Raw genomic sequence first — 26,939 nt, 5'->3', positions numbered from 1 at the left:
TCAACACCAGTTTTATCATCAATCTCATAAAACTTCTCTACAGCACACCTGCCCTCAGCATTACTTTTAGTAATTATTGCAAGGCAGTTGGCAAAGGCAAGCCATTTTATTTTGATGTTTTTATTTTTTTGTTCTCACATTTATGCCAGGTATTTCTTTCAGCCATATTTTGATAATCTTCTCTAGTACTAGATTGAAAAAAGTGGAAATAACTTATCATCTTGCCATACATCTGTTTTTATGTTAAATGATTTGGAGATGTCACCCATGAATTCTGCTTCATGGGATATGTTTATTAAAGTCTGTTGGATTAAGTTAGTTGTTTTGTTATCCGCACTATAATCATGCAGCATTAAAGAATTGGGGCAGTCAAACAATGGCTTTTCTAAAATCTGTAAATGTGAATATTGTGCAAATCGACTGGTGGTGCTGCTGTATTGTCCTGAGATCCCACATCTGTTTTGCACAAGATCAGCCTTGTTGAAAGCCCACATGGCATTCATCTGTCTTGAATTCTGAGTGTTGCTCTAATATGGTAAGAAGGGTAAGACTAAGTACTTTGTAGGTAATTGGCTGAAGTGAAATATCTCAGTAACTGTTTAAGCTGTCTTGTCACTCTTTTGGTATAGACAGCAAATCAGAGCTTTTTTCAAATCTGTGGGTATAACTTTATTCTCTTGTGCATTAACAATGACAGCTTGTAGTATAATGACTTTGTGCCCTGTATCTTGTTGTTTTTGAGATGTTATATCATGTTACATTCTCCATTTTGCATCAGTGAAACTGAGTCTTTGGTCAGGATGTATTTATCAAATTGCAGTTTTTGTCGACATGGTTCACAGTTGTGTAGTTTCTCAAAGACTTTAGACTGTCACAGTTAGTTTTTGAGTGTGTCTCGAGTGTTCCATCTAAGTGGTGGAGATAAATTGATTTATAATTTGTTATTTGTTCCCTAAAACGCCTGTAGAAATTTTATATGTTGTTCTATTTGAAGCCATTAATTTCTCCAGTCTATTGAACTGGTACATGCACTTAATTCTTCTGATTGTTTTTTTATGTTTTCTTCAGTATTTCTAAGAAGTTCTGCCAATTCTGTGGTGGCTATTCTAGTTTTCCAGGCTCAGATGTGAAATTCCTGGGCTCCACCAACTGCATTTATGTTTTTGTGGAGGTTTGCAGAATTTCCTTGCTGATTCATGAATGGTTCTGAGAATTCAAAAGGCTACTTATATGTCACTGTTTGTCTTCCAAAATATTAAAAATACACCATATTCCCAGGCACTGGCGTTATAGCCTGAGCTGCCAGAGTTGGCGGTCATGTGTGCATGAGGTATGCTTGCACGTGTTTGGATGGCGTGTGTTTAACTTTTGTTGATGAAAGCTGTGGTTGACAACTTTGTGTAAGTGTCTTAATTGTGGATGTCTGCAACTTAATGCATCATCTTTATGGTAATTAGCAATCTGTATTTTCTACATTGTTCTATTTCTACCTGGAGCTACCACTGTTAGATCATAACTTAAGAAATTTAGTGCTCCTGCTCTTATACCATAAGTTTCTAAAAAAAAAAAAAAAGTCCTGGATATAAGAAGAAAATAATAAGGCTGTGTTAAAAGAACTCAATGAAAAAATATACAATGAAGAAAGACAACATTGACTGGTTATCTGCTTAGGTACAACAATTTCTTAAAAAACATCATCAAAAGGAAAATATCTGAAGAAGAAAATCAATAGGTAGGCTCTGAATATAATATTGCAGAATGTCATCAGTGGAATGAACTGTCCAAGTTATAGTGCAATGGCCACAAGCAGAGAAAAATGGCTGCATCAACTAGGCATCATGGATGATATTGACAGGCATATGAAGGATGTATGTTGGTAAATTTGACTGTTTATTGCAACACATAATGAAGTAGTTTACTCTAAGTGTCTAGATTGATTACACAAAAATCAATTCATACATCTGCTCCATTGCCTATCATTTTCTTTTACTTTGGAATGCACAGATTGTTTCAGGCATAATGGCCATTAGGGAGAAGATCGTTGCTCATCAGAAAATGACCTTGTGGATCTAAGAAGTAGTAAATAACGCCACAATACTTAAGAAATGTGAAGTGTTATTTACAGAGTATGACTTAAATTTGTTGACAAGTTGAATTAATATTGATTGAGGCAAGTCCAGTTGTTGCTAATAAACTGAAAAAAGTGTATATTTCAGATAGTTTTTATGAGAGAAAACAGTTTAGTCATTGTGTAGCTACATGAAGGGGACCAGTTTTGTGAATAATTTGTTTGAGAGAAAAATTGGCAAAAGCAAATTTCTAAAATTCAGAGTACAAATGACTTTAAAATAGTTCAATAAAGGACAACTTGAAGTGCTAGATCATTCTTCACTTACTGGACATTGTACTTAAAACAAAAATCTTTGGTAACAGTGGTCTTGCAGAAAATTGATACTTACAGGAAAACAGACATCGGTTGCCTGGGTGAAATCTACTCCACTAGGATAAACACACAGTAATCTTTATCATTTCCCAAGCTTTGCAAACCTAACATGATAAGACTGATAAGGTACAGGCAATGATAACTTTCCTTGAGAAAACCACAGAGAGGTACAGGACAGAGAAGGAGAAAGAGAGAAACGAAATAAGCACTTCACTATTAATATTTATATTTTCTTCCTGTAACTGTGCTAATGGAGGTCCTGAGTTTATGAAGAATAAATATTTTCTACCTGTAAAATATTTTTAATTGCTCCAGTGCTTTTTGAAGATTCGTACATTAATTTCTGTTTCAGTTATGATTTCACTTAATTTTTATTTTTCATGAAGCTCTTCTCATAAATAATTATGCTTTGTGATCTACATAACAGGGCAATTAGTACTTAAATCATAATTAAGGCATTAAAAGAATATGATGAAATGAAAATTTCTTATGGATGTTGCTTATTACAAGACTTTTATTGTATATTATTGATAATAATGTATCTTATAATACTGCAAGCAGAATGACTAATCTGAATATTATATTTTTACTCCCGAAGTTAAGAGAGATTTGTGAAGTGTTAGTTCATGGATGTTTTTCAATTGCCTAATCTAATGAATTATTATTGAAGCATAAATAAAAATGTGACAACTAATAGAGAACGGGCTGAAAGAAAATTGAGGAGGAGGCAATGAGATGGAGGTAGGGAGTGTTGATCATATAGATTGTGCCAAAACAAAATAAAATACATTTATTACTGAGTTTACAACTGTGTTTTTCAAACATGTATGCAGTCCAACACTGTCAATACAGTGTGTCCCAGGAAGAATGGTCAATATTCAGGAACATGCCTGAAATGACCATTCAGTGCAAAATAGTCTAGCAAACGCTGGCTCCAAAATGTACGGTAGACCTTAAGAGATATGAGCACTTCTTCTTCTTCAGTAATGTGGAACAAATCCAATTTACTGCAAGGTCTTTGCTGTTTTCATTCTGCATGGAGGTAGAATGTACCAAAACAAGAAAAAAATTGTCTAATAAATCTGGGCTCTAAAATGCGTATCTTAAGAGCTATGAAGAGCAGAAGAAATGTTTCACAGTAGTGAAGATAAACAAGTGTTCATAGCTCCTAGGGTATTCACTTTAGAGACCATGTTTACTGGACATTTTTTTCTTGCTTTGGTTCATACTACTGCTTCTCAGAATATGGAAAGTAAAGAGCTTGCAGTAGAGAAGATTGTTTCACAGTATTGAAGATGAAGAAGTCCTCACAGCTCTTAAAGTATGAATTTTAGAGCCTATGTTTATGGGACTTTTTTGCTTTGAATGATCATTCCTGTCATATCCCTGAATATTTACCATTCCTCCTGGGATACCTTGGATATACTTTCCTTATGTAACTTGAATTCATAGGTTTTAGAAAGCAAACCAGAAATAGTACATAGATTTTAACCAGAATAATGATTGTTAAATGAGACAAAAAATATAATTAATGTTCCTTTATTTGTACATATTCACTCATTTCTATAGGGTGGCATGTGTGAACTATACAACTTTTGCTGAATTAAATTTGGGATTTTTCCTAAAGTGTCAGAGGTGTGAAGAGTTGCGTACCCTTGCAGTCTATAAATGAGTAAACGTGCCTGTAATTAATGTTGTTATAATAATTATGATGTTTAAATACCACAAAAACTGTATAACTTCTGTATATAGATTCTTGGGCAGCATGTGGTGGTTGGAGTTCGTCAGTAGATACTCATGTCACAACAGGTGCTGCATGATGCTAACAACATCACAGGGACTGTCTGAGGGGGGAGAGGGGTCTTGGAATGGGTGAAGCATTTTTAATATTTTGCAAAAATGAATAGTGACTTGTAAGTAGCCATAAAGAAGTTCCAGTCATGACCCAGTTAAAAACCTACAGAATACCAATTTTTAAATCTTTTCTTGAAAACATCTCACTACACTATACCTTTTCCTTCTAATATACTAAGGAGTAAATGTATTGGGAAGTGAGTGTAAGAATTCACAGATCTTTAAAAAGGCTTCTGCAAGATGTAAGTTATCTACTTTACACATTATACTTACTGCTTGCTTTTGCTGAACAAGTATGTTGTTTACTTTGGGTGCACTGCCCCGACACATATTTCCACAAGACAACAGGGACTGAAAATACAAAATTAGCAAACGCTTTCTGTCTTCAGGTCACCACAATAAGAGATGTTTCTAAGGGCATATTATCCTTAACTAGCTTCTTGATTAGTTTATCCATGTGTTAACTACATTTTAACTTGTTATTCAGCCAGATCCGAAGGAATGAGTCATCATGAGGTTAAGACTTAAAACATTAAGAGTTGTGAACTACAAGTAGGCCCATCTGAGCTGTGTCTGCTAAGGCTGACTTTCCATCCTTGATAAGTACATTTGTGTCATTAGCAAACACTCCAGTTTTGCCCTTTAAGTTATTTACATAGTCAGAAGCAAGAGTGGGCCAAGCACAAAGTCCTGTGGCACTCTACAGGCTACATTCCCTCATGCTGAGGTTATTTTCATGTCTGAGATATATGCTGTTAATGTAAGCATCTAAACATTGAGATAAAGATCTCACCCAAGCAAGAGGGATGCCGCAACACTTTAATTTGTTAAGAACAATTTTGTGATCCACACAGCCAGATCATTTGGCAAGTTAACAAAATATACCAACAGGATAGTTCCTCTTGTTTAGCTCTGTTAGCACTTCATTTGTGAGGTTTTGTATTACTTTGTGTGAAGAGAAACCTTTACAACCTGAGGCAGTTGCCAAATTCTGCTCAGTTAAATGTGTCAGTATTCTGGCATACACTACTTACTCACCCACTTTCAATAAGCCTGGTAGGAGTGATACAGGTCTGCATTTAGAAGTAGTTTGCTTATCTGTAGTTTTGTAGTAATGTCCATCTACAGCATACTCAGTCTGTCAGAAATTGTGCCCTGGAGTAGTTGACTGATTACAAAGATAGCGCAAGGCAGCCCTATCAGGTCAACACAAGACTTGAAAATTCTGCTAGATCTTCATCAAAGCCAATATAATTATTACTGTTTAGTGATCTGATGAATTCTGTAATCTCCTTAGGGTTTGTATTTTTTGAAACTAATGTCTGTTGACGAGACATGCAGTGTCTGCACTAGTAAGTCTGAGACATTTGTACTTGCTTTATTACTGGGTGCAGTGTTTGCAGCTACTTTGATGAAGTAATCATCGAATTTCGCAGCCAAAAATTTGACAGTGTCTCCTTATCTGCCAGAGCTATTTTCTGGATGCTCAGTTTCATTTGGTTGAATAGTATTGTTCTTTTCTTACTTAATAATGTTCCAAATACTTTTGCCTCATTCTTGGAGTGTTTTATTTGTTTGTGGATTGTATTTTATAATGAGTATTTTATAATGACAGAGTACAGGATTCTACAATACTGGTGATAATGGAGTTTCAAATCTTGAGTCTGCTCTCTGAATTATGTAGGGTTCTCTCTACCTAGCACAAGATACTTTAATTCCATGACTTATCCACCCCTTATACTTGCTTTTGTTTGATTTTGCTCTTACTTATACACGACAAAAGCAAGACTCAAAGTGTTGCACAAATATGCTTAAGAGAGTGTGAAATTTCCCATTAACTCTTACTTCTTTATGAAGTTCTCTCTAAACACTGTGACTGAGTCACTGTATATGATTCTGCAACACAATACTTTCATTCTATGATCTGTTTATAAGTGGTCAGTAAATGTTATTGTTAACATCTGACCATCATGGTCAGAGAAACCACGGACTATAAGCTATACAGCTGAATCACTACAAGTTTTTGGGTCAGAAAACAGGTTGCCCTGTCTTTCAACCATCATAGAGAATTTCACTGTGGAAGATAGCCGGGCATCAGCAACTCTAGATGGCCTCGGTCTTTACTATCCAATAGAAAGTCAACATTAAGGTCTCCACAAACAACAGTTTTTTTTTTTCAGTTATGCCTGCATACCCTTATTAAAACTGTCTATAGTTCCTTTATGAGTTTTAACATATTTCCTGCCAGTGGCCTGTAAACTCTCAGTACTACAAGCATGTGTGTCTCCTGTGGTGGTACACCATTACTCATCCGGAAAAACATGTTCCACCTCTTCCACAAAATCAGATGAAAGATATTTACATAAAAACGATATTTAGATAGATGGTAAGCAGAGAAATTTCCGCTGAATGCACTTTATGTTGACATACGTGCAGAGACGATGAAAGAAGCATGGGCACAGGACAACGGCAAAGCGCAATGGATCGAGCACTCACCCTGCTGGGAAGGAGTTGCTTATACTATGGTCACACAGCTTGGGGGTGTTTTGGAATGCAGAAAGAAAGGGGCACTACCTACAGTGCCAAGGTGCGGAAACAGTTGAACATAGCTCAAGAGAAATATCACTCTTCTGTCATGTTATGAGATTCCAGTTAATATGAGATCTGTTCACCTAATGTATATGAATGATACATTTAGAGCAACAAAATCCAGAAAAGTTCTTGAAAAGGCAGCTACATCATTTGGTAGCTTGAAGACTATAGAGCTCTCTTACAGCTCTACCCTCTGCAAATGGAAACAAAACCACACAGCGAGAGTTGATGGCCCTGCATAGTAGGTCCAAAGCATCAAGAAACTACAAGGTGACCATAAGAAAATAGTCAAGATAAAATTTCACAAGCAGCATTAAGGTGAAAGATCACTGAAATGTAATGCATCTTCTGGCTCAGTAAAACTATCAGAAGCCCTCCCTTTCTCAATGTTACATTTTGTTTGGCACCCAAGCTGATGGATGTGGATAAGAGATGCAGAAATAAGAGATCCTTTGAGATATAAAAAGAAATTTTCAAGAAATAATGGAGAAATATGTGACACTATCTATAATAACTGAAGTAACAACAAAGAAGATATAGGCGAACACATGATGTAGAGTAGTCCAATACAGTTGTTCTATTTAACACAAAGTTGTTTGGCAATTTGTTATAAACCCAATGAGTGTAAATTATCACAACATGAGACCAAGAAGATTAACTGACCTTAGCAACCACGTCAACAAGAAATATTTAAATAACCCTCAGCAAGTGAATCAAGAAATGTAACACTGACAAAACTGAAGAGTTGTGTGTGCTGTTTCCAAATCCATGAGTGAATCCTGAGTTCCGACAGCATCAGCAGCAGTCAACCAATGATGGCAGCAGAGTAACACTTTTCACTGTTCTGGTCGGGCAGTTGACAATGACAATGGTTACATAGTGGCTCACTGAGGCATTGTTACACACACACACACACACACACACACACACACACACACACACACTCACTATGTTGGTAACACAGTATGTTTAGCAGTGCGAAACATTAAGTCAGACTATTTTTTGGCAGTGATTTGTTTGCGAAGTGTTGCAGGTAAATATATGACTGATTCTTTCTGTTGATCTCAAAACAAAAGCACAGGATATTAAGATTGAGAAAAGTACAGATTACTGTTGTTACTAGATGCTGATTACTAGAAGCAACATGGAAAACCATTTAGCTGAAATACTAGAAAAACTCGAAATATTGGACGAACTGTATAATGGAGTTAAAGCTCAAGGGGAGATTTACAGAAATTAGAAGAGCAAGATGCATTGAAAAAATGAAGGAAGGAATTAAAAAGTAGCACTGAAACCACAAAGACAGAATTAAACTAACAAATAATACACTAGGTGCTAAAATTTCTAATATAGTAGCTACCTTAGCAAAGTTATCTAAGGATTTACAGCTGCAAATAAACAAACAATGTGGCCAAGTAAGAAGCAAAGTTATTGAACAAATCAAAGAGATAGGTGGTAAAATAAGGAATACAGAGGAAGTAGGCACTCAGGAATTTGAATATGTATGGATGTGCAGAGACACTGAACATAGCAAAGAATTTACTGAAATAGATAGTGAGACTAATGCTTTAATTAGTTTAAGAGGATTGGAAACACTCATAAGTAGAACAGAAAATCTGTCATTGCTACATCTAGTTCTTCGTGCAGTACCATAGAAAATCAAACACAAGTTATATGTCATAGCAAATATGATAAAGTATAAAAAATATTTATGTTGTAGTGCTTTCACCACGTCAAGAAAGTAGAATCACTGGTAAAGGTATTTGTAACTAAACTAAATTTAAATTTTATGATAATAAATGTGGAAATACAAATGAATATTCAGAGGACGCTTTAAGGAAGAAGTAAGCTTTGAATGTGGTATAGCTCTGGAAAGTAGAACTATGAGTGAGATACTCAGGCACATACTACTTTTAAGCTTTATTGCAGAAAGCGTATGACTTTGAACAAATAATGGATGGGTAATTAAGCTATAAATGATGTTATGTAAATTACTAGGACATTTACTGTTTGCTGGAAGTATACAAGTATGGATCATGTATAATGACATGCATTCTACACTAATGGAGATATGAAATACACATTTATAAACAGTGTACTATTTAATGGAAGCCCAGAAATAAACTTAGTGTCTATTTATTATCCTGAGCCTGGAGGTGGCTATCAAATTACTATTTTGAGGACACCTAGAGAGCAGTACGGGTGAGGTGGGCCTCACATTAAGTAGAAGAACTGAAAAAAAAGTGTTCCATTTATTTTAGTTAAATAATTATAGTTATTTTAATTGCTTACCTGAGGCAGAGTTGGCCTTATTTTTTTTATTTCTTGGCTTACAAATGACATTATCTTCATTTTATATAGAAATATTAGTACTGGTTAAAGATAACCATCAGGGTTCAAATATAAAGAATGAAATATGTGTTAAGTTTTTTCCAAGATACTGTGGGCCTTTTAGGATATTAAGGACACCACGTCCAAATATAGTATTTCTGTTAGATTCCAAAATGGGTAAAGAAAAAGGGCTCTATAACAATGATACAATAAGGAAATTTAAACTTCAAGAGAATCTCCCATCTTTACAAATTAAGTGCCTGATGACCGCCAGGTTCCAAGTTAATTTGCTTCTTTACTTCGTACTTAGTTTTCTACAAAGCAATTTCTTTCTCTCAACTATCCTTTTGTTTGCAGTCTACATACCTCTGTTACTGTCTTTATAGTATGGAAGTAACAGGAAAAACCTCTTACCTGAGTATAAAGAAAATACACCAGTGAAAAATTATTAGAAGCTCTATTTGAATAGAACAAGTGAGACTTCCCAATTTTTAGGTGAGATATTTTTATACCTTTCCTAGCCTTTAGGAATAATGCTTGGGCTTCATATATCTTTTATTGGAAAGTTTCAGACATATAAGGTGTTAAATATGTACTTTAAGTACAAAGGTACTTATAATCCGATACACGTATTTCACACATGAAATACTGCGAGTTCCCACTAATATACACTCCTGGAAATTGAAATAAGAACACCGTGAATTCATCGTCCCAGGAAGGGGAAACTTTATTGACACATTCCTGGGGTCAGATACATCACATGATCACACTGACAGAACCACAGGCACATAGACACAGGCAACAGAGCATGCACAATGTCGGCACTAGTACAGTGTATATCCACCTTTCGCAGCAATGCAGGCTGCTATTCTCCCATGGAGACGATCGTAGAGATGCTGGATGTAGTCCTGTGGAACGGCTTGCCATGCCATTTCCACCTGGCGCCTCAGTTGGACCAGCGTTTGTGCTGGACGTGCAGACCGCGTGGGACGACACTTCATCCAGTCCCAAACATGCTCAATGGGGGACAGATCCGGAGATCTTGCTGGCCAGGGTAGTTGACGTACACCTTCTAGAGCACGTTGGGTGGCACGGGATACATGCGGACGTGCATTGTCCTGTTGGAACAGCAAGTTCCCTTGCCGGTCTAGGAATGGTAGAACGATGGGTTCGATGACGGTTTGGATGTACCATGCACTATTCAGTGTCCCCTCGACGATCACCAGTGGTGTATGGCCAGTGTAGGAGATCGCTCCCACACCATGATGCCGGGTGTTGGCCCTGTGTGCCTCGGTCGTATGCAGTCCTGATTGTGGCGCTCACCTGCACGGCGCCAAACACGCATACGAGCATCATTGGCACCAAGGCAGAAGCGACTCTCATCGCTGAAGACGCCACGTCTCCATTCGTCCCTCCATTCACGCCTGTCGCGACACCACTGGAGGCGGGCTGCACGATGTTGGGGCGTGAGCGGAAGACGGCCTAACGGTGTGCGGGACCGTAGCCCAGCTTCATGGAGACGGTTGCGAATGGTCCTCGCCGATACCCCAGGAGCAACAGTGTCCCTAATTTGCCGGGAAGTGGCGGTGCGGTCCCCTACGGCACTGCGTAGGATCCTACGGTCTTGGCGTGCATCCGTGCGTCGCTGCGGTCCGGTCCCAGGTCGACGGGCACGTGCACCTTCCGCCGACCACTGGCGACAACATCGATGTACTGTGGAGACCTCACGCCCCACGTGTTGAGCATTTCGGCGGTACGTCCACCCGGCCTCCCGCATGCCCACTATACGCCCTCGCTCAAAGTCCGTCAACTGCACATACGGTTCACGTCCACGCTGTCGCGGCATGCTACCAGTGTTAAAGACTGCGATGGAGCTCCGTATGCCACGGAAAACTGGCTGACACTGACGGCAGCGGTGCACAAATGCTGCGCAGCTAGCGCCATTCGACGGCCAACACCGCGGTTCGTGGTGTGTCCGCTGTGCCGTGCGTGTGATCATTGCTTGTACAGCCCTCTCGCAGTGTCCGGAGCAAGTATGGTGGGTCTGACACACCGGTGTCAATGTGTTCTTTTTTCCATTTCAGGAGTGTACATTGTGGCAATTACAAGAGCTGTTTTCACAGGTAATGCTGGCAGATGGTACAGGGTAACATCCAAGACATATTGACATAAAACATTTCCTTTTATGCATGGATGAGAAGGTCGTGCGTATTATGTTAAGATGCACTTGCTAGTAAAATAATTAAACAGGGGAGGAGGAAAGGTGCCAACAACACAGAAAATGGAAGGTGACATACCATCAAATGGGGTGATTTCGGACGGTTTTGTTGTTATATTTATTGTAACGTTCATATATATTGTTAGATTAAATTGACTGTTATGGAAGTGGTAGGGTATATGTGTAACGAATAAAATATCCCAGAATCGGAAAGTGTATGTGTAGGTATATTTATCTGAGGCAGTTAAATAAAGTGTCCGAAGTCACCCCATGGATTGGGGTGATTTTGGACACATGTTTTTTAAATCTCTGTCTGAAGTTACAGTATATAGAGGGCAAATACGGACAGTTACTGCCTTTTTTAAAAATTCTACATGCTTTTTATTTGATCTTGGTGACATTTTAAGGTAGCCCTTTGTTACGAATAAGTGATATGGAATGATATAATGAATTTTCTATATTACAGATAAGTTCTGCACGAGCTCGTTTAATATTTTCGCTTAAGCGAACAGAAAGATCTTCTGACTGTCGTTTGAGGAATAAATGCACCCATTCTTCTCCTGGCAAATTATTACGAAATTTCTTCTCTTTTTGGTCAGATTTATCAAGGTAGCCTTTAACTAAATTTTTTTTTCCAGACGTGCTTTCTGCACTTTATTTTGTAGGGTTGGTTTAGGTATACCATACAAATCTTACGCTTTTTTGTATGATAATTTACGACTCTGAATATCACGAACAGCTTTATCTAAAAGTTCCGGGTCATAATTACATCATACTGTAGCACCTCTTCTGCTCTTATACGTTCTTGGCATTGTCCGGAATCACCCCACACAGTACACAGTTTTACAAAAACCATTGTTATTTTATAACCTTGCACAAGAAACTCGACAAACTTGTACAGAAACTGTCTCAATGCTGTTAGCTACTGAGTGCATCAACAATTACGGTTACAATAACTTCCTGCTCGGCATAGCAATAGAAAGTTTCCACTTTACGATAATGCATGGATTTTTAACACTGAGACTGTTCGCCAATTATTCACCTAGGGAAAAAATTGATGCAACATAACAGTTGTGGGAAGTGATACATGCAATCTTGCGCTTAAAATAACTGGCACACGGACGTTAAAATAAGTAACTTTTTGTTTCTATGCAGTGGCAAAGAGCAAATAAGCCATACTGTCTGAATTCGCCCCAATGTCCAAAAATCAGTTTGACGATACTAAAAAACCACAAATGGGATGCCACAGCACACAAACTGTTTAGTCAATGCTCTGATAGATGGCATTTGTGTTGCCTGTGATTAGCAAGCACTAATCACTTGTTTTAATAAATGAGGAACAAAATTAGTCTAAAAAAACTCATTATTTCTGCTGACAGTGTGCTAGTGCATAAAAGATTTATGTAAATGTAGAAAAATGTAATAATTAGCAATATATTACATAATGTGGAAGAATTAAAGAGCTATAAAGTAAAGGTTTTGTCTCTGGCAATTGATAAAAAAAAATTAACAGTTAATGAAGAGGTGTTCTCAACAGGATCTAGGAATCTATATTGTAATATATGTATCTGGCAGTTGTCCATAAAATTGGAAAAGTAACAAATTGAAGGTACATCTGTCTGTATGGCGCTACGATTTTTAAAGTAAGCGAGATGTAACCACGTGAATAATAAAAAACAAGGAACAATATTATAATCAGGTAACAAGGAATGCGTGCTTGACAACATCCCTTAAAGCCAAGTGTATGTGAGTGAAGGCTTTTTATGAAATACTCCAACAACCTGTATGTAAATTACAGCATTGCGAAAAGCACCAAGAAAGGCTATTATAGGAGGGCAACAAGAAACTTGTGTTTTAATAAGCCAGTTAAAATTTACTAGGCTATGGAGTAACTTCGATGTTGAAGTTACAGAAGTAGGGCTTATAAACAGTGTATAGTATTTCAAATTTTAAGATAAGTGTCAATGCAGCTCTTACAGAGGTATGAAGCTAGACAATGGCGGCTAGTCAGACTGTTGAAGGGCTCTCAAAAATAGCCAAAGGCAAATAGATTTACCTGGGCAATGACTGATGTTTTGAATCTTTGTTACCAAACATGATGACTTTTCACAAAACTGAGATTTGGAAAAAAGTAGTATGGAGTAAAATGTCAGCATGTAACTCCTCTAGGTAAATAAAAGTCACAGCTTGAAGAAAAGATTTTTAAATGTTTAAACCAAAGCAGCTGTTTACTTACTGGTTGATTAGTTTCAGACTTCACCCATTTTCACACGCCACATATTTGTATTTACAACCGGTATAGTACAGACAGTTTTATTTATGTCATCACACTTAAAACTTTTTTCATATTTTCATTATCCAGCATGATGTAACCACTTGACATTGATATTTTATTTAAAATGGAGAATTTGTTCTTACTGAATTACACTGTGTGTGACATGCCACACCAAACACATCCTAAATACAAATATGTGGCATGTGAAAATGAGCAAAGCCCAAAACTAATCAGCCAGTAAATAAACAGCAGGTTTGGTGTTAAACATTTAAAAATGTATTTTCTTTGAATCTGTCCAGTTTCAGTGTTTTCATGCGACATTTCGATAAGCACAAATAGTCTGCTGAAATTCCAACTGCTTTTTTATTTTCGTATATGGAGATGAGAAGTTCATCATTTTTATTTATGAGGCTTCTGGTGTTTCATTTCCCACAATATCCTTGGCTTTGTCCATGCTGCAGTATTTTCTTGAACCAGCAGCTATTTAGACTACAATTATATTTACTATGCAGCTCTGTATTTTGGAAGAATTTACCCGAAAAAGGCCTAGTGACCATGTTGGAAACCACTGGGATAGGATGGATACTGCTTCGGTCAGAATGGATGCTTTTGGCTGTCAGCCATGCAAGCAGCCTCTTACCAGAAGCATTCTGATGCAAACCGTGCTGTGTATGATGTGACTTAGTGTAGGGCAATGCTTCAATAACATCAAAGTACAAATGTCCCTTTCCCCTAAGTGATTTTCCAAGCTGTCCATTAACACATTCCACAGAATGCTTCATCCAGAGTTTATCATATCACTCAAGGAATGACATAATTTTCACACTATTTTGAGAAGCATTCTCAGCAATGTGCATGTTCTAGTTGTATAATTCAGGCTACTATCCTATCTGTTAACTGCACATCCTACTATGGTTACCAATAAATCACAGCTGACATCACTGCACCCGGCACTTAGTTTAAAAATGATAGTTGCCTGGTAATCAGTTCTCACAGAGTTCTGACATTCCGGTCCCGTGATTACTACCCAGCAGTAAAACCCTCTTGATCTTTTGGTCTTCATACAACTCTTCTTCCTATATTTGTCTTGAACATTATGCTCTGTATTGTCAGACTGCTTTGGAACTTCTTGGGATGTCTGAATGCTTTCATCCTGTCTCCAAAGCACTGAAGCTACTGGAGACAGTGAGACATAAACAGGCAGACTTGCAATGTCTCCTGGATCTTAGACAGTAGGTAAACTTTCAGTCCCTGTATTTTATCCCTGTTATCCTAAAATTTCAAAGAATGTATTCCAGTCAACACTGCCAAAGCTTTCTCTATATCTACAAATGCTATAGACATAAATAAAGTTGCCTTTTTTTCAGTCTATCTTCTAAAATAAATCTTATGGTCAATACTGCTTCTCATGTTCCTACATTTCACTGGAACACAAACTGATCTTTCCAAAAGTTTTTGCACTCATCTGCACATAATCGGTGTCAGTATTTTGCAATCATGACTCATTAAATTAATTATTCCTTATATTCATACCTTTCAACACTTGCTTTCTTTGGAACCGGAATTATGTTGCTTTTTAAGTCAGAAGGTATTTTACTTTTCTGGTGTATCTTACATGCAATATGAAATAGTTGCACCGTACTATGCTTTCCCTGGGACCTCAATAATTCTGAGGGAATTTTGTGTCATTCCCCATCGACTTTGGTCATTCAGTGTTCTGTCAAATTTTTCCATCTCATGTTTATCTGCTTCCTCTTCCCTTTCTGTCGTATAGTCTTCAAGTTTATTTCCTTAGTGAGTTTTATTACACATTATATCGTGGACACACAAATTTTTCTTCATAACTTCTGTTTTTTACCAGTCCTTAGATGATGATATGAAGATTCTGACCTGAAGAGTAATGACAGGTATAAGAAGCTGCATATTAATGTAGTGAATTTATAGTGCAAAATTAGTTGGACTGCTTTGACGCAGTTTTACAAAAAGTGTTCACAAGAAAATTCTTGATAATATTATCATTTTCTGAGATATATTTGGAATTTAACATGAGTAGATACACAAAACTGATTTAATTCAACAGAGATGAGATTAATACATGTTAATATGTAACTGGATATAATCTCACTAAGTTTAAAATAACAAAAGTTATGGAAAACAGAAATTCCATTCTCATGAAACACAGAGATTCATACCTTTTTATAATGTCTGGTAGTGAAGTTACTAGAGAATTATACACATACTTCAATATTTTAACTGAAGACAAAGCTTTAAGAAACAATTTTGCCTTCTATAAAATAAAATATTTTTTCAACACTTTCCAGATTCCTGGAAATTACTTTAAAAGACTTGTTGAATTGTAATATTACTGCTACACATATGTCCCTTAACATGAAAAGTAAATAAGAATTTAGTCGAAGTCCATGTATGTATGTATGTATGTATGTATAAATGATTCAAATAACAACAAGCACACATAAATATTTAACAATCTTTTCCAACCTAAAACATAATATCAACAGGAGCAGGTAGAGGTTTGGAATGCGAAGACTCTTTGTCAGACTGCAACAAACAAACCAACCTTCCTTCATCACCAGAGCTTTCATGACACATTGCTGTGAGATTCATCATTTTCTCATCCTACAACAGGTTCACAAATGCACAAAGCACATTACATGTAAACCAATATTATATTTTACACGCTATTCAGAAGTTAATAATAAATTAATATGGTAATCACTTAGATTTTTTTTTTACTTACAAGGGTAGTTAATTTATATCTTGAATTCAATGGGGTTTAATATCAACAAGGTAGTAATCATCATTGTTGATAATTTAATAAAATTTCTTTCCCTTCAATGACACACTAATACATTATGTAAGTAAAAAGCATAATTCTTTAAAGCATCCTACATAATTATTTTTTGAGTTACTTTAACTGGCTGACATAATTTGCTATGCACAAAAATAATGTAAAATCACTTACTAAAACGAATTACAACTAATGCTTTTTTTAATAATGTCATGTATGAAAGAACTGAAAGTTACTGAGTTATTAAAATTACTTGTGAATTGACACATCGCATTTTGTAACTTAGTACCTCCAACCAGAGCTCTCAACACAAAGTGCAAACTGCCCACCACCGTCAATGTGACACAACATAACATTTAACTCACTTGCATGTTAGAGGTGCACAGCAAGTGTCACAATTGCAACAAGTGTCATTTAACTAGTGGAGCAAAGAAATCTGTCCACAATTGTTTACATATTACTGGTCACAGTGAGAAATGGTGCTTTCTGCCTGGACTGTCAATCATTCTTGTTTGACCAAGCCACAATCAAGGGCTAATTTTAACAAAACTGTAGTGGCACTAGACAGATGTAAATTAACAAATAATTTTAATCCGACTATTATTAACTAACACTGAAATATAAATCTTCAATGTGCTTAACCATATATAAATCAATCTATAAAAAAGTACAAAATAATTAAATCCATTTTAATATATGAAAAGTACTACAAAATAATTAATAATATAACAAAAATGGCAGTTTCTATTGTTTGACTTGTAATAAATGACACACCAAGTTTTAATACATCGATGATAACTGTCAGAGATATGTGATCCAAAGTTCAAATACAGCACCTAAATGAAGTTTGATTAACAAATAATTGTCTCAATACATTGCACTGATCCAAAATAGGAATGTTTCAAACCAGGTGACTTAAAAGATACCAATGCTCCTGGAACTAATGCAATTTTGTGTATTTAAAAAATCATTTTTGTTCTGTAAAAGCATACATCAATAAGTTAGTTTGATTTTATATTCATAAAAATACATTACGATGGTGTACTAACTAATTTAAAGATATGTGATAATGATCTCAGAACTAATGTACTGTAGTGAACCTGCACACACTAGTATGGCTATGAACGATCTACCATGCCTTTCATATTTTCTCAGCTTTTAGTGACATTTCATTCAGTTCTATTACTCTCCTCAATCACATTTACTTCATACTCAGATATCATTGGTCATCAAACGGCAATCAAAATGTAAGTTCAACTTCACAGATAAAATTATCCATGACAGAACCCACTGTGTGTGTCACACGCGTGGGGAAAGGGATGGGGAGGGGGGGCAGGGGCAGGGGCAGGGCAGGGGGCAGCAACAACAAAAGTGCGCTCGTTCAAATGATCAATGAACGGACACACCAAGTTATAAAAAACTGATCGCATTTTCTATGAATGGGAAGGACTGTGCTTCATTGACAAAATTAAAGAATGAAATTTAAGTCATGGCATATTTATCTTCTAATTAGTATTCCTTAATAATGGAGAGCAAAAACTTTTATCTTACAACCTCTTTGGTTGAAGACATAGGACAATATCGATTAAAGAAAGAAATGAGAAGCAGAAATAGCAGGCTACTGCATGATCATTTAACAGGAAATCTGTATACTAGGCTTCAATCCAAAAGTGAACATAAATTAAGATAATAAAATTTCAGAACACATAATTTTCACTGCACACATTACTTTTTGAAAATATTACAAAGTGGGAAATTTTTGCACTGAAGTAGTAATGTAAATTAGGAATGGCAACCATTCCTTTGCACCTGAAAAAAATACTAACTCATAAGATCACAGTTGCATTCAAGTTACAGTATCACTTTTTCTAATATACTCCTCCATGCTGATGTTGCTGTTCTTATTGGTTGTGTGTGTTGGGGTGGGGATTACTTATTTATTTATATTTTTAAATATTTTAACTCTATGCAATGTTTTGTTCAAAATTGTGCATGTACTGTTTACATTCATCTGAGAAAAATGGTATATTATTAAACCCGTTATTACACTTTAAACATTTTAAGGTAATTGGATAGATAAAAAAATCTACTCATCAAGCGGCAGCAGAACACACACATAACAGATTACAATTAGGCAGCTTTCGGAGCCAGTGGTTCCATCTTCAGGCAGAAGAATTGAAGGGGAAGGAAAAGGGGTAGAATTTGGGTAAGTCCCTTCTCATACTGTCAGGTAATTGGGTGACTTTCCTGAAATCTACCCCTTTTCCTAAACCTCTACAGTCCTTTTCCTTCCCACCTCTTCCTTCCCCTTCAGCCCTTATCCCTGAGGAAGGAGCCACTGGCTCCATACGCTTGCCTAACTATAATCTTTTATGTGTGTGTTTTGCCACTTGATGAGTAGATAGTTTTATCTATCCAATTGCCTTATTTTGTCAAAAATTGATTTGTTTTTATTGTTATTTTACACATTTTGATAGTGATCCTGATTGGGGCATCCAACAGTGTTGCCACAAAAGAAGTTCCTATTTCAATCTATTATTTGAACAAACATGTATAACACATATTACAGAACTCCCACTGGTAGAATGGTTAATATTACAACTGTAACAACATAAATGAATTTTTTTAGGATTAAGCACTATCAAAATAGTAAATGTTATAAATATGGCATGCATAAGATTGTACAGTTACAGTTATTTTAGTGGAGATGTACATAAAATTATACATATGCATCAATATTAAGTTGTTGGTCAATAACAATTTCATAATGTAATCATGCTACTGTCAATAAAGGCTCATACGAAACACTGCAGCGAGAGTGTGGAACACACAAAAATTTCAGGCACTTCAGTAAGGCACAGTAGTTGTAGGAGTGAAATAAGAGTTGTATATTTTTATTCTGGAAACTGAATTTGTAGATGTCTTGCATCCTGGAACAGATGAATAGAGGGTACATTATATGTACAATACAGTTAACTTTTGCTTAATGATCTCCTAATTAACATTAATTAACGCAAATTTAATATCAGCATAAAATTCACCCGACTTAGTTACAACTTTCATTAGAAAATTGTGAGTCTTAATAAATTACCATTTTTAAAATGTGCATATTTCTAGACACTCTTTATCATCTTCACAATTTTTTCCAGTAATTCTCTGAACTGAAATGTTTGTACAAGCACTGAAAAAAATTTTATATTGCTGTTACAAGTTCGTCATAGTTCTATATACTTCATGTGTTTTCAGAGTGCCGTAGTATTAAAAAAATGCTGGTGTACTTTTACATTTGCATTCTCCATACTACCAAATAATGTAAACCTGGATGATTCTGTGCCTACCATACCTTCATTTGCCCTGATCCCTCAGACAAACAAACTGCTTCATTGAGAACCCACACATCTCCAGAACCTCCAACCACAATAATGTAACATTCATTACAATAGATGGATAATTAATAAGTACACTGAATAATAGCCACACTAATAACACTGCATCAGTAATAATATGTCAATTTAATATTAATAATATATGGCCAGGAATGCAGAAGGCTGTACTATTGTTAGAAATCAGTCAGTATACACGATTACTATGGGATAAAACGAAAAACCAAAATCAGAATGGGTGGACTACATAACAATTCTAGTGCCAATATTACACAATTTTTTTAAAAAATTCTATGCATTTTAGTTACTCACAATAATAAACATAAAAGTTAAATCGATCTTGGGTAGCCCTTCAGATATCAGAAGCAGTTTGCAGAGATAATTCTCTACTCTGACAAGAAAATATATAGTTTCTCACTGGTCATTTTTAATTTTTTAGCAAGGTAGTTGAAAATGTAAAAGGTCTTATGATTGTGTTTGCAGCACAGATTATACTGCATGCACTATTTTTAGAATGAAGTAGTTTCTTTGTCCACTACCCAAAAGAATCTCAATTGCTTGCAATTTCCTAGTCAACACTGTGATAAGTGCAGTTCTGTTCTTGTCCACATATGGTCTGTATATGTGATGAGGGGAAGTAATACCAACTTTGGAGAGCAGATAGCTGTTATGAAGTTCCTTGTGAAACCACAGAAAGCAAGTGTGTAAATTCTTGAAAAGATCGTGTTGCCTCACAATCAGAAATGTTGCTGATGATACAAGAATAAACATAAAGACAGTGGCCCTTATTCACATACAGAAGTTGGAGACATCAACACTTTGTACAAATCTCTCCTAAAAATCTTACACATGAGCAAAAGAAAATCACTTGTGCGGTATAAACAGTTTGTTCATAACTGCACTCGGCATGTCACTCTATTTTCCACAGAAGAATCATTTAAACTGGCTGCTATGAGCCGCCACTGGAGGGAATTTGCACAAGCCATCAGGTGGTGGTTGGGCCTCCACTAGAGGGAGTTTGACAGAAGCCGCCAGGTGGCACTATACATGTCACCAGAGGATGCAGAATTTGTGTCGTCTCACTGCCCACAACTGTGATTGGTCCCCCGAGTCTTTTTAAGCTACCAAACTCAGACTGTTCTCAGATTATCATCAGACTACACTCCAATCACACTGACCATACAGATGATAGTACAGTGGGATTTTACAAATGTAGACAGTGAGACTTGCCAAACCTAGCTCGACACCGTCACTGCAACAGCTGCTCAATAATATTGTGAATTAAGTACTAGTGTAAGGGGGAGGGGGGGAGAAAGAGAGGAGCAGGGAGGAGGGAGCAGGGAGGAGGGGGAGAGGGGTGAGAGAGCGGGAGGAGGGAGGGGGGAGAGGGAGGGGGGGGAGGGGGAGAGAGAGAGAGAGAGAGAGAGAGAGACCGAAGGATACGAAGTTATGTATCATTTATGTAAAATATATTGTAAATAAATACATTTACATTTTAATCCTTCTATAGTGTTTGATGTGTTCTAATGTTCATTCTCCTCATTACACCAATGGGCACAACAGACTTCTCTAATGACGAGTTTGTGATTTGTAACTACTTGGATCTATGGAAGAAGATTCAACATCTCTGCATACTGAACTGTAAATGCAAGCACAAAAATCATAAAGCAACACACATAGTGTAAAACTTGGATAAATAAAACTGGCTTTCTTCACATGGACAAACAGCAGAAGGCTCCCTCACTCTTGCACTCTCTCTCTCTCTCTCTCTCTAAACAGATAAAAAGCAGTCTTCTTAAAATCAAAACTGTCAGTCATATTCACAGAACAAACCACAAACTATTTGTATCTTTACAGATATGCAATCGTTGTGTACCATTTCAGTTAGATACTGGTGCTTCAATCACACTAATTGCTCGATTACTCGAACTACTTGCGAGCAATTGGGACACCCTAGCTCCAAAACCCAAACCTGTACCTAAAACGCTATAAAGGCAAAGTATCTTCTTTGGATGTGCACCCTGTAAGCAAATGATCAAAATAGGACTGTATTAGTGCCATTCACAGTAGTTCAATCACACTCAAGTCCCATTATGTTTGGCATGGAATGCATCTGATTTGTTTGGATTAAATATTCAGAACAATGAGAATGCTATCGACATGCAAGTCTACCAACTCAGCGTTCATCAGTTGTGTGAAAAATATAAACATGTGGTTGCTGGCATCCTGGAACGCACAAAGAATTTTCATGTGTACATTGTGCTCCAAGACAATGCTCACAATGCCGTTCGTGATAAAGATGCTTCTGAACTCTACAGATTAGGACAAATTCTTGTACTGAAGCCTATTTCTTCCAGTCATTGGGCATCTCCTACAATTATCATAAGAAAACTGAATGGAAAAATCAGACTTTCTAACAACTTTAATGCAACTATTAACACCTGTTAACAATCAAATGGTTATTGATTCACAATGGTCCACGTCCACAATTTTCTTCATTGGAATTTCTCTGCCAATGAAATGGGAATCATATCCAAATAGGGCACTGTTCTCTCCTCAATCGAATAGTGAAGGCGAACACTTCATTCATCCTTTCAAGGTCCCAGAGTCCAGTGTCAGATCTAAGGGAAAATGCTTTGGTGTTGTTTTCAATACCTATCACACTTTGTCTTTCCATGACATTTCACAGGCGAACTTATTATGTTGTTGTCGGCACTTCACTCTGCTGCATCTATGTCACACTCAACACAGCTTCACTAGCCAACTTCACAGCAAAGTTCTGCATGAAGGATAAAGTTTTCTACTATGTCTTTAGCAAGCCTCCAACTGGGAATCCACCATCATCACTCAGATGACAGGTTGACTCATTATACCGCTTGTGTCACTTCAGACATCCATCAAAAACACTTAATCAAGTACATTTCTGTGATTATTATTATCCTACCACAGATTTTCAAGTTTTAGAAATGCTGCCTGCATCCCAGACTGCAGTCACGAGCAGTCCTTGCTGGTGCCTGACATTCATGCACATGGGTCATCATATGACCTTGCCATGGAGGTCGAGCCCTGCCTGCCTACGCTGCCGGTGCCGTAGTATCCAGTGCCATTCACAGTGAAGTCACTCACAGACACCGAGCCTGCATTAACAGCAGTGCCAATTCTACAATCACCCTGCTGTTAGATGGAGGCCTTAGCTCCGCCACACCTTCTCGTCGCCTGCATTCACACTATGCAACAATAGTGCACTATTTTTTGAGGGGGGGGAAGGGGGGGGGGTGTAGTATTGACAGCCTGTTTGTTGACTGTACTCAGCATGTCATGCACCATACTCATCTCCACAGATGAAACATTTAAACTAGCAACCATGTGCCACTGCTAGAGAGGGCTCACCAGACACCACCAGGTGGCCATCTCACTGTCTGTAATTGTGATTTGTCCATGTGTTTTTTTAAGTCATCGAACTCAGAGCTTTGCCTCATATTGCCCTCTGATTATCTTCCAGTTATCATCAGACTACTCTCCCGTAACACAAAGCATAGAGAGAACACTGCAGTAGGATCTTATGAATGTTCAACTCAAACATAAAGGCTTTGTTGATCTTTCCACAAGATTAAATGGTTAATTCTGATTACTACTGGACAACGACAAAACATTTAGACACAAGTCTACACTGAAGGAATCCAATTTGTGGCAACAGAAGTCACGGGTGCTCTTCCAAAAAATGCTTCTGTTCATATGGCGATCACTGCTGAACAACTTTAAACCCAAATGTGCAACACATTCACAACCATATTCCCATCCATTCACTGGATATCACCTCTGTTACTTCATTCCAAACATTAAAGATAAAATGAAAGGATGACAAAATAGAGGTCTTGAACAAGTCATTCAAAGAGACAATATCGGAACAGAAAATGAACAATTCTTTCAGCATTAGTCCACACAAATCACAAAATCTCATGTTCATTGAAAGAATGCAATTGTGTTTCTAAACAACTGTATTTTGTCAACAAGAAATCTCATCTAGAAGGTGACGTACTGCGATGTCATAGAAAAAATTCACTCCTTATTAATTGTGAACTTAATAGCAAGACTCTGCTCTAAAAATATTGCCTTAACCAAGATGCTGCAAAATATTTCCCATACAGCATCAAAGGAGTAAACTACAAATACCAAACCAAGTTAAATGAATCACTGGTGTTCACTGTGCATAATAATCTAATTTTAAAGATAGCTGCATGCAAATTCTACAGGAGATAGTAAATATGTCATAACCATAAAAGCTTCCTAAATGTCCTAAAACTCAGAAAGCTTATGTTATTTATGTTGGTACTTCTCTTCTGCCGAAGAATGTTGTTAATATTCTCTCTGACATAACAACAGTTTTTATCAAGATAAACAGTTAGTTGTACTGTCATATAAACACTGGAAGTGTTTGCTCTTACGACGTTTTGTGTGAAATAACCATAGCTTTTTTTTTTTTTTTTTCCAACAGCTGTTAGGTCTTTGAAACAAGGTTCCAGTATATTGTTCATGTACCTTTCAGAAGATGTGGTTTGCTGGTAAAAGATTGGTCTAATAATTTGCATCACACTAATTCCACACCACACCCTCATTTTCATGTTGTGCAGAGGCTGTCGATGAAACTGTTGAGGTTTCTCAGAGCTACAGTGTCAACTCTTCTGAGAGTTCCCATACATAGATTTATTTCTGCCTCATCATAAAAACGATCAACATTTCAAGATCAAGTTCTTCATTACGCACACACTACAACAGAGATGTTGCAGTACTGACACTGAGCAATAGTACATGAATTGGTCAGACGATGTACTATATTACTTTGTAATGTTTCATTCGTAGAGAGTTCTGTGAGCAGATGCTACTGATACAAGTCTAAATAGCTTAATGGTGCAACAATTTTCTTTGACTTCCTTCTGAGGCTGATTCTAAATCATACATATTATTCTTGGCTATAATTGATACACCATCCACCACACTGTCTGAATACTGAGCTGGAGTGTCAGAGCCTGCTTACAGGGGAACTGGTTCCCACTTGAGTGTTGGAGACAGTGCTTGTCTCATACATGAAAACACCCTGCACCTTGTTTATTGAATCCTGTTCTAGGACTGTATTTTGTAATAAAGGGAATATTTTTTCTTGTAATGGTAGAGCAACATTTCTGCAGAGCCTAATACAAGATGACATATAAAATTCAAGTACCTAAATAGCATATAAAATAAAATAAAAGGGTGAGTACAGTAACTGTCAATGATATAGTTATTACCTTTCATCTTATGCAGAGGTTTTCTTGGGTGTCTGCTCATGAGCCTTACGTAATCGGCGTTTCAATTCAGATGGAAATTTCTCATAACATTTCTTACACACAGGCTTCAAGTCAAATTCGTAAAACTTGGTACGCTGATTCATCTTTTGATCACAGATGGAACATGCAAAGTGGTGAACACACCAAGCTTTGTTCATAGCAGTGAAAACTGTAACAGCAAAATATGATTAAATATCTGATAAATGTAGTTTTCCATTAAATTACCAAAATCAAATGCCACTTACCATCTCCCGAAATCACTTGGTTACAAACAAAGCACAAATTTCCAAATAACTGATGGTAATGAGTTTCACAATAGGCTAAACCCTTTTTCTCATAATGTCTATGGCCCAAAAAAGGTTTCTCACACTTGGCACAAACAAAATGCTGAAAATATAGAGCAGATTCTACATTAAAACACTGCATATGACAGTCAGTGAAAGACATATCCCCCCAACACATATATTTCTTTAGTGACAGGGATTACAAAATTAATCTGTGCAAATCCTTATAGTGAAACAATACTAGCCAAGTACAACAGTGAACTATTTTTGGGTGTTTTTGCTGATTTGCAGGCTGTACTTTAAGGGATTAAGGTTTAAGATAGGATTATTTAGTCCACAAGTAACATTTATACCCGAGTGAGTGATATGGCTGTGACAATGGGCTATTACTTAAGACTGATTAGAAAAAAGTTGTACATAAACATAATGAAATTTATATTTTTGTTAATATCGAGCAGATGAACTGCAGATTGAAACTGAAGAAACTGCAAAAAGGTGGGAATTTAAGGAGATGGGACCTGGATAAACTGAAAGAACCACAGGTTGCAGAGAGCTTCAGGGAGAGCATTAGGGAATGATTGACAAGAATGGGGGAAAGAAATACAGTAGAAGAAGAATGGGCAGCTTTGAGAGATGAAGTGGTGAAGGCAGCAGAGGATCAAGTAGGTAATAAGATGAGGGCTAGTAGAAATCCTTGCATAACAGAAGAGATATTGAATTTAATTGATGAAAGGAGAAAATACACTCCTGGAAATGGAAAAAAGAACACATTGACACCGGTGTGTCAGACCCACCATACTTGCTCCGGACACTGCGAGAGGGCTGTACAAGCAATGATCACACGCACGGCACAACGGACACACCAGGAACCGCGGTGTTGGCCGTCGAATGGCGCTAGCTGCGCAGCATTTGTGCACCGCCGCCGTCAGTGTCAGCCAGTTTGCCGTGGCATACGGAGCTCCATCGCAGTCTTTAACACTGGTAGCATGCCGCGACAGCGTGGACGTGAACCGTATGTGCAGTTGACGGACTTTGAGCGAGGGCGTATAGTGGGCATGCGGGAGGCCGGGTGGACGTACCGCCGAATTGCTCAACACGTGGGGCGTGAGGTCTCCACAGTACATCGATGTTGTCGCCAGTGGTCGGCGGAAGGTGCACGTGCCCGTCGACCTGGGACCGGACCGCAGCGACGCACGGATGCACGCAGTGCCGTAGGGGACCGCACCGCCACTTCCCCGCAAATTAGGGACACTGTTGCTCCTGGGGTATCGGCGAGGACCATTCGCAACCGTATCCATGAAGCTGGGCTACGGTCCCGCACACCGTTAGGCCGTCTTCCGCTCACGCCCCAACATCGTGCAGCCCGCCTCCAGTGGTGTCGCGACAGGCGTGAATGGAGGGACGAATGGAGACGTGTCGTCTTCAG

General features: G+C 37.4%; 1 protein-coding gene across 1 annotated transcript in view; it reads right to left on the bottom strand.

The window, feature by feature from the left end:
• Positions 1–15,720: 15,720 nt before the first annotated feature.
• The window catches only part of LOC124595482 (LIM and senescent cell antigen-like-containing domain protein 1), a 76,561-nt gene continuing 65,342 nt past the window's right edge, over positions 15,721–26,939 (bottom strand). Inside the window, exons 8-10 of the mRNA XM_047134243.1 lie at positions 25,475–25,616; positions 25,191–25,398; positions 15,721–19,452 (exon numbers count right to left, since the gene is read on the bottom strand). Of these exons, the coding sequence (XP_046990199.1) occupies positions 25,199–25,398; positions 25,475–25,616 (342 nt within the window). The 3' untranslated portion in view covers positions 15,721–19,452; positions 25,191–25,198. The remainder of the gene's footprint in view (positions 19,453–25,190; positions 25,399–25,474; positions 25,617–26,939) is intronic.

The sequence above is a fragment of the Schistocerca americana genome, chromosome 2, assembly GCF_021461395.2.
Source record: "Schistocerca americana isolate TAMUIC-IGC-003095 chromosome 2, iqSchAmer2.1, whole genome shotgun sequence".
NCBI lineage: Eukaryota > Metazoa > Arthropoda > Insecta > Orthoptera > Acrididae > Schistocerca > Schistocerca americana.
This window is presented reverse-complemented; position numbering and strand designations above follow the sequence as displayed.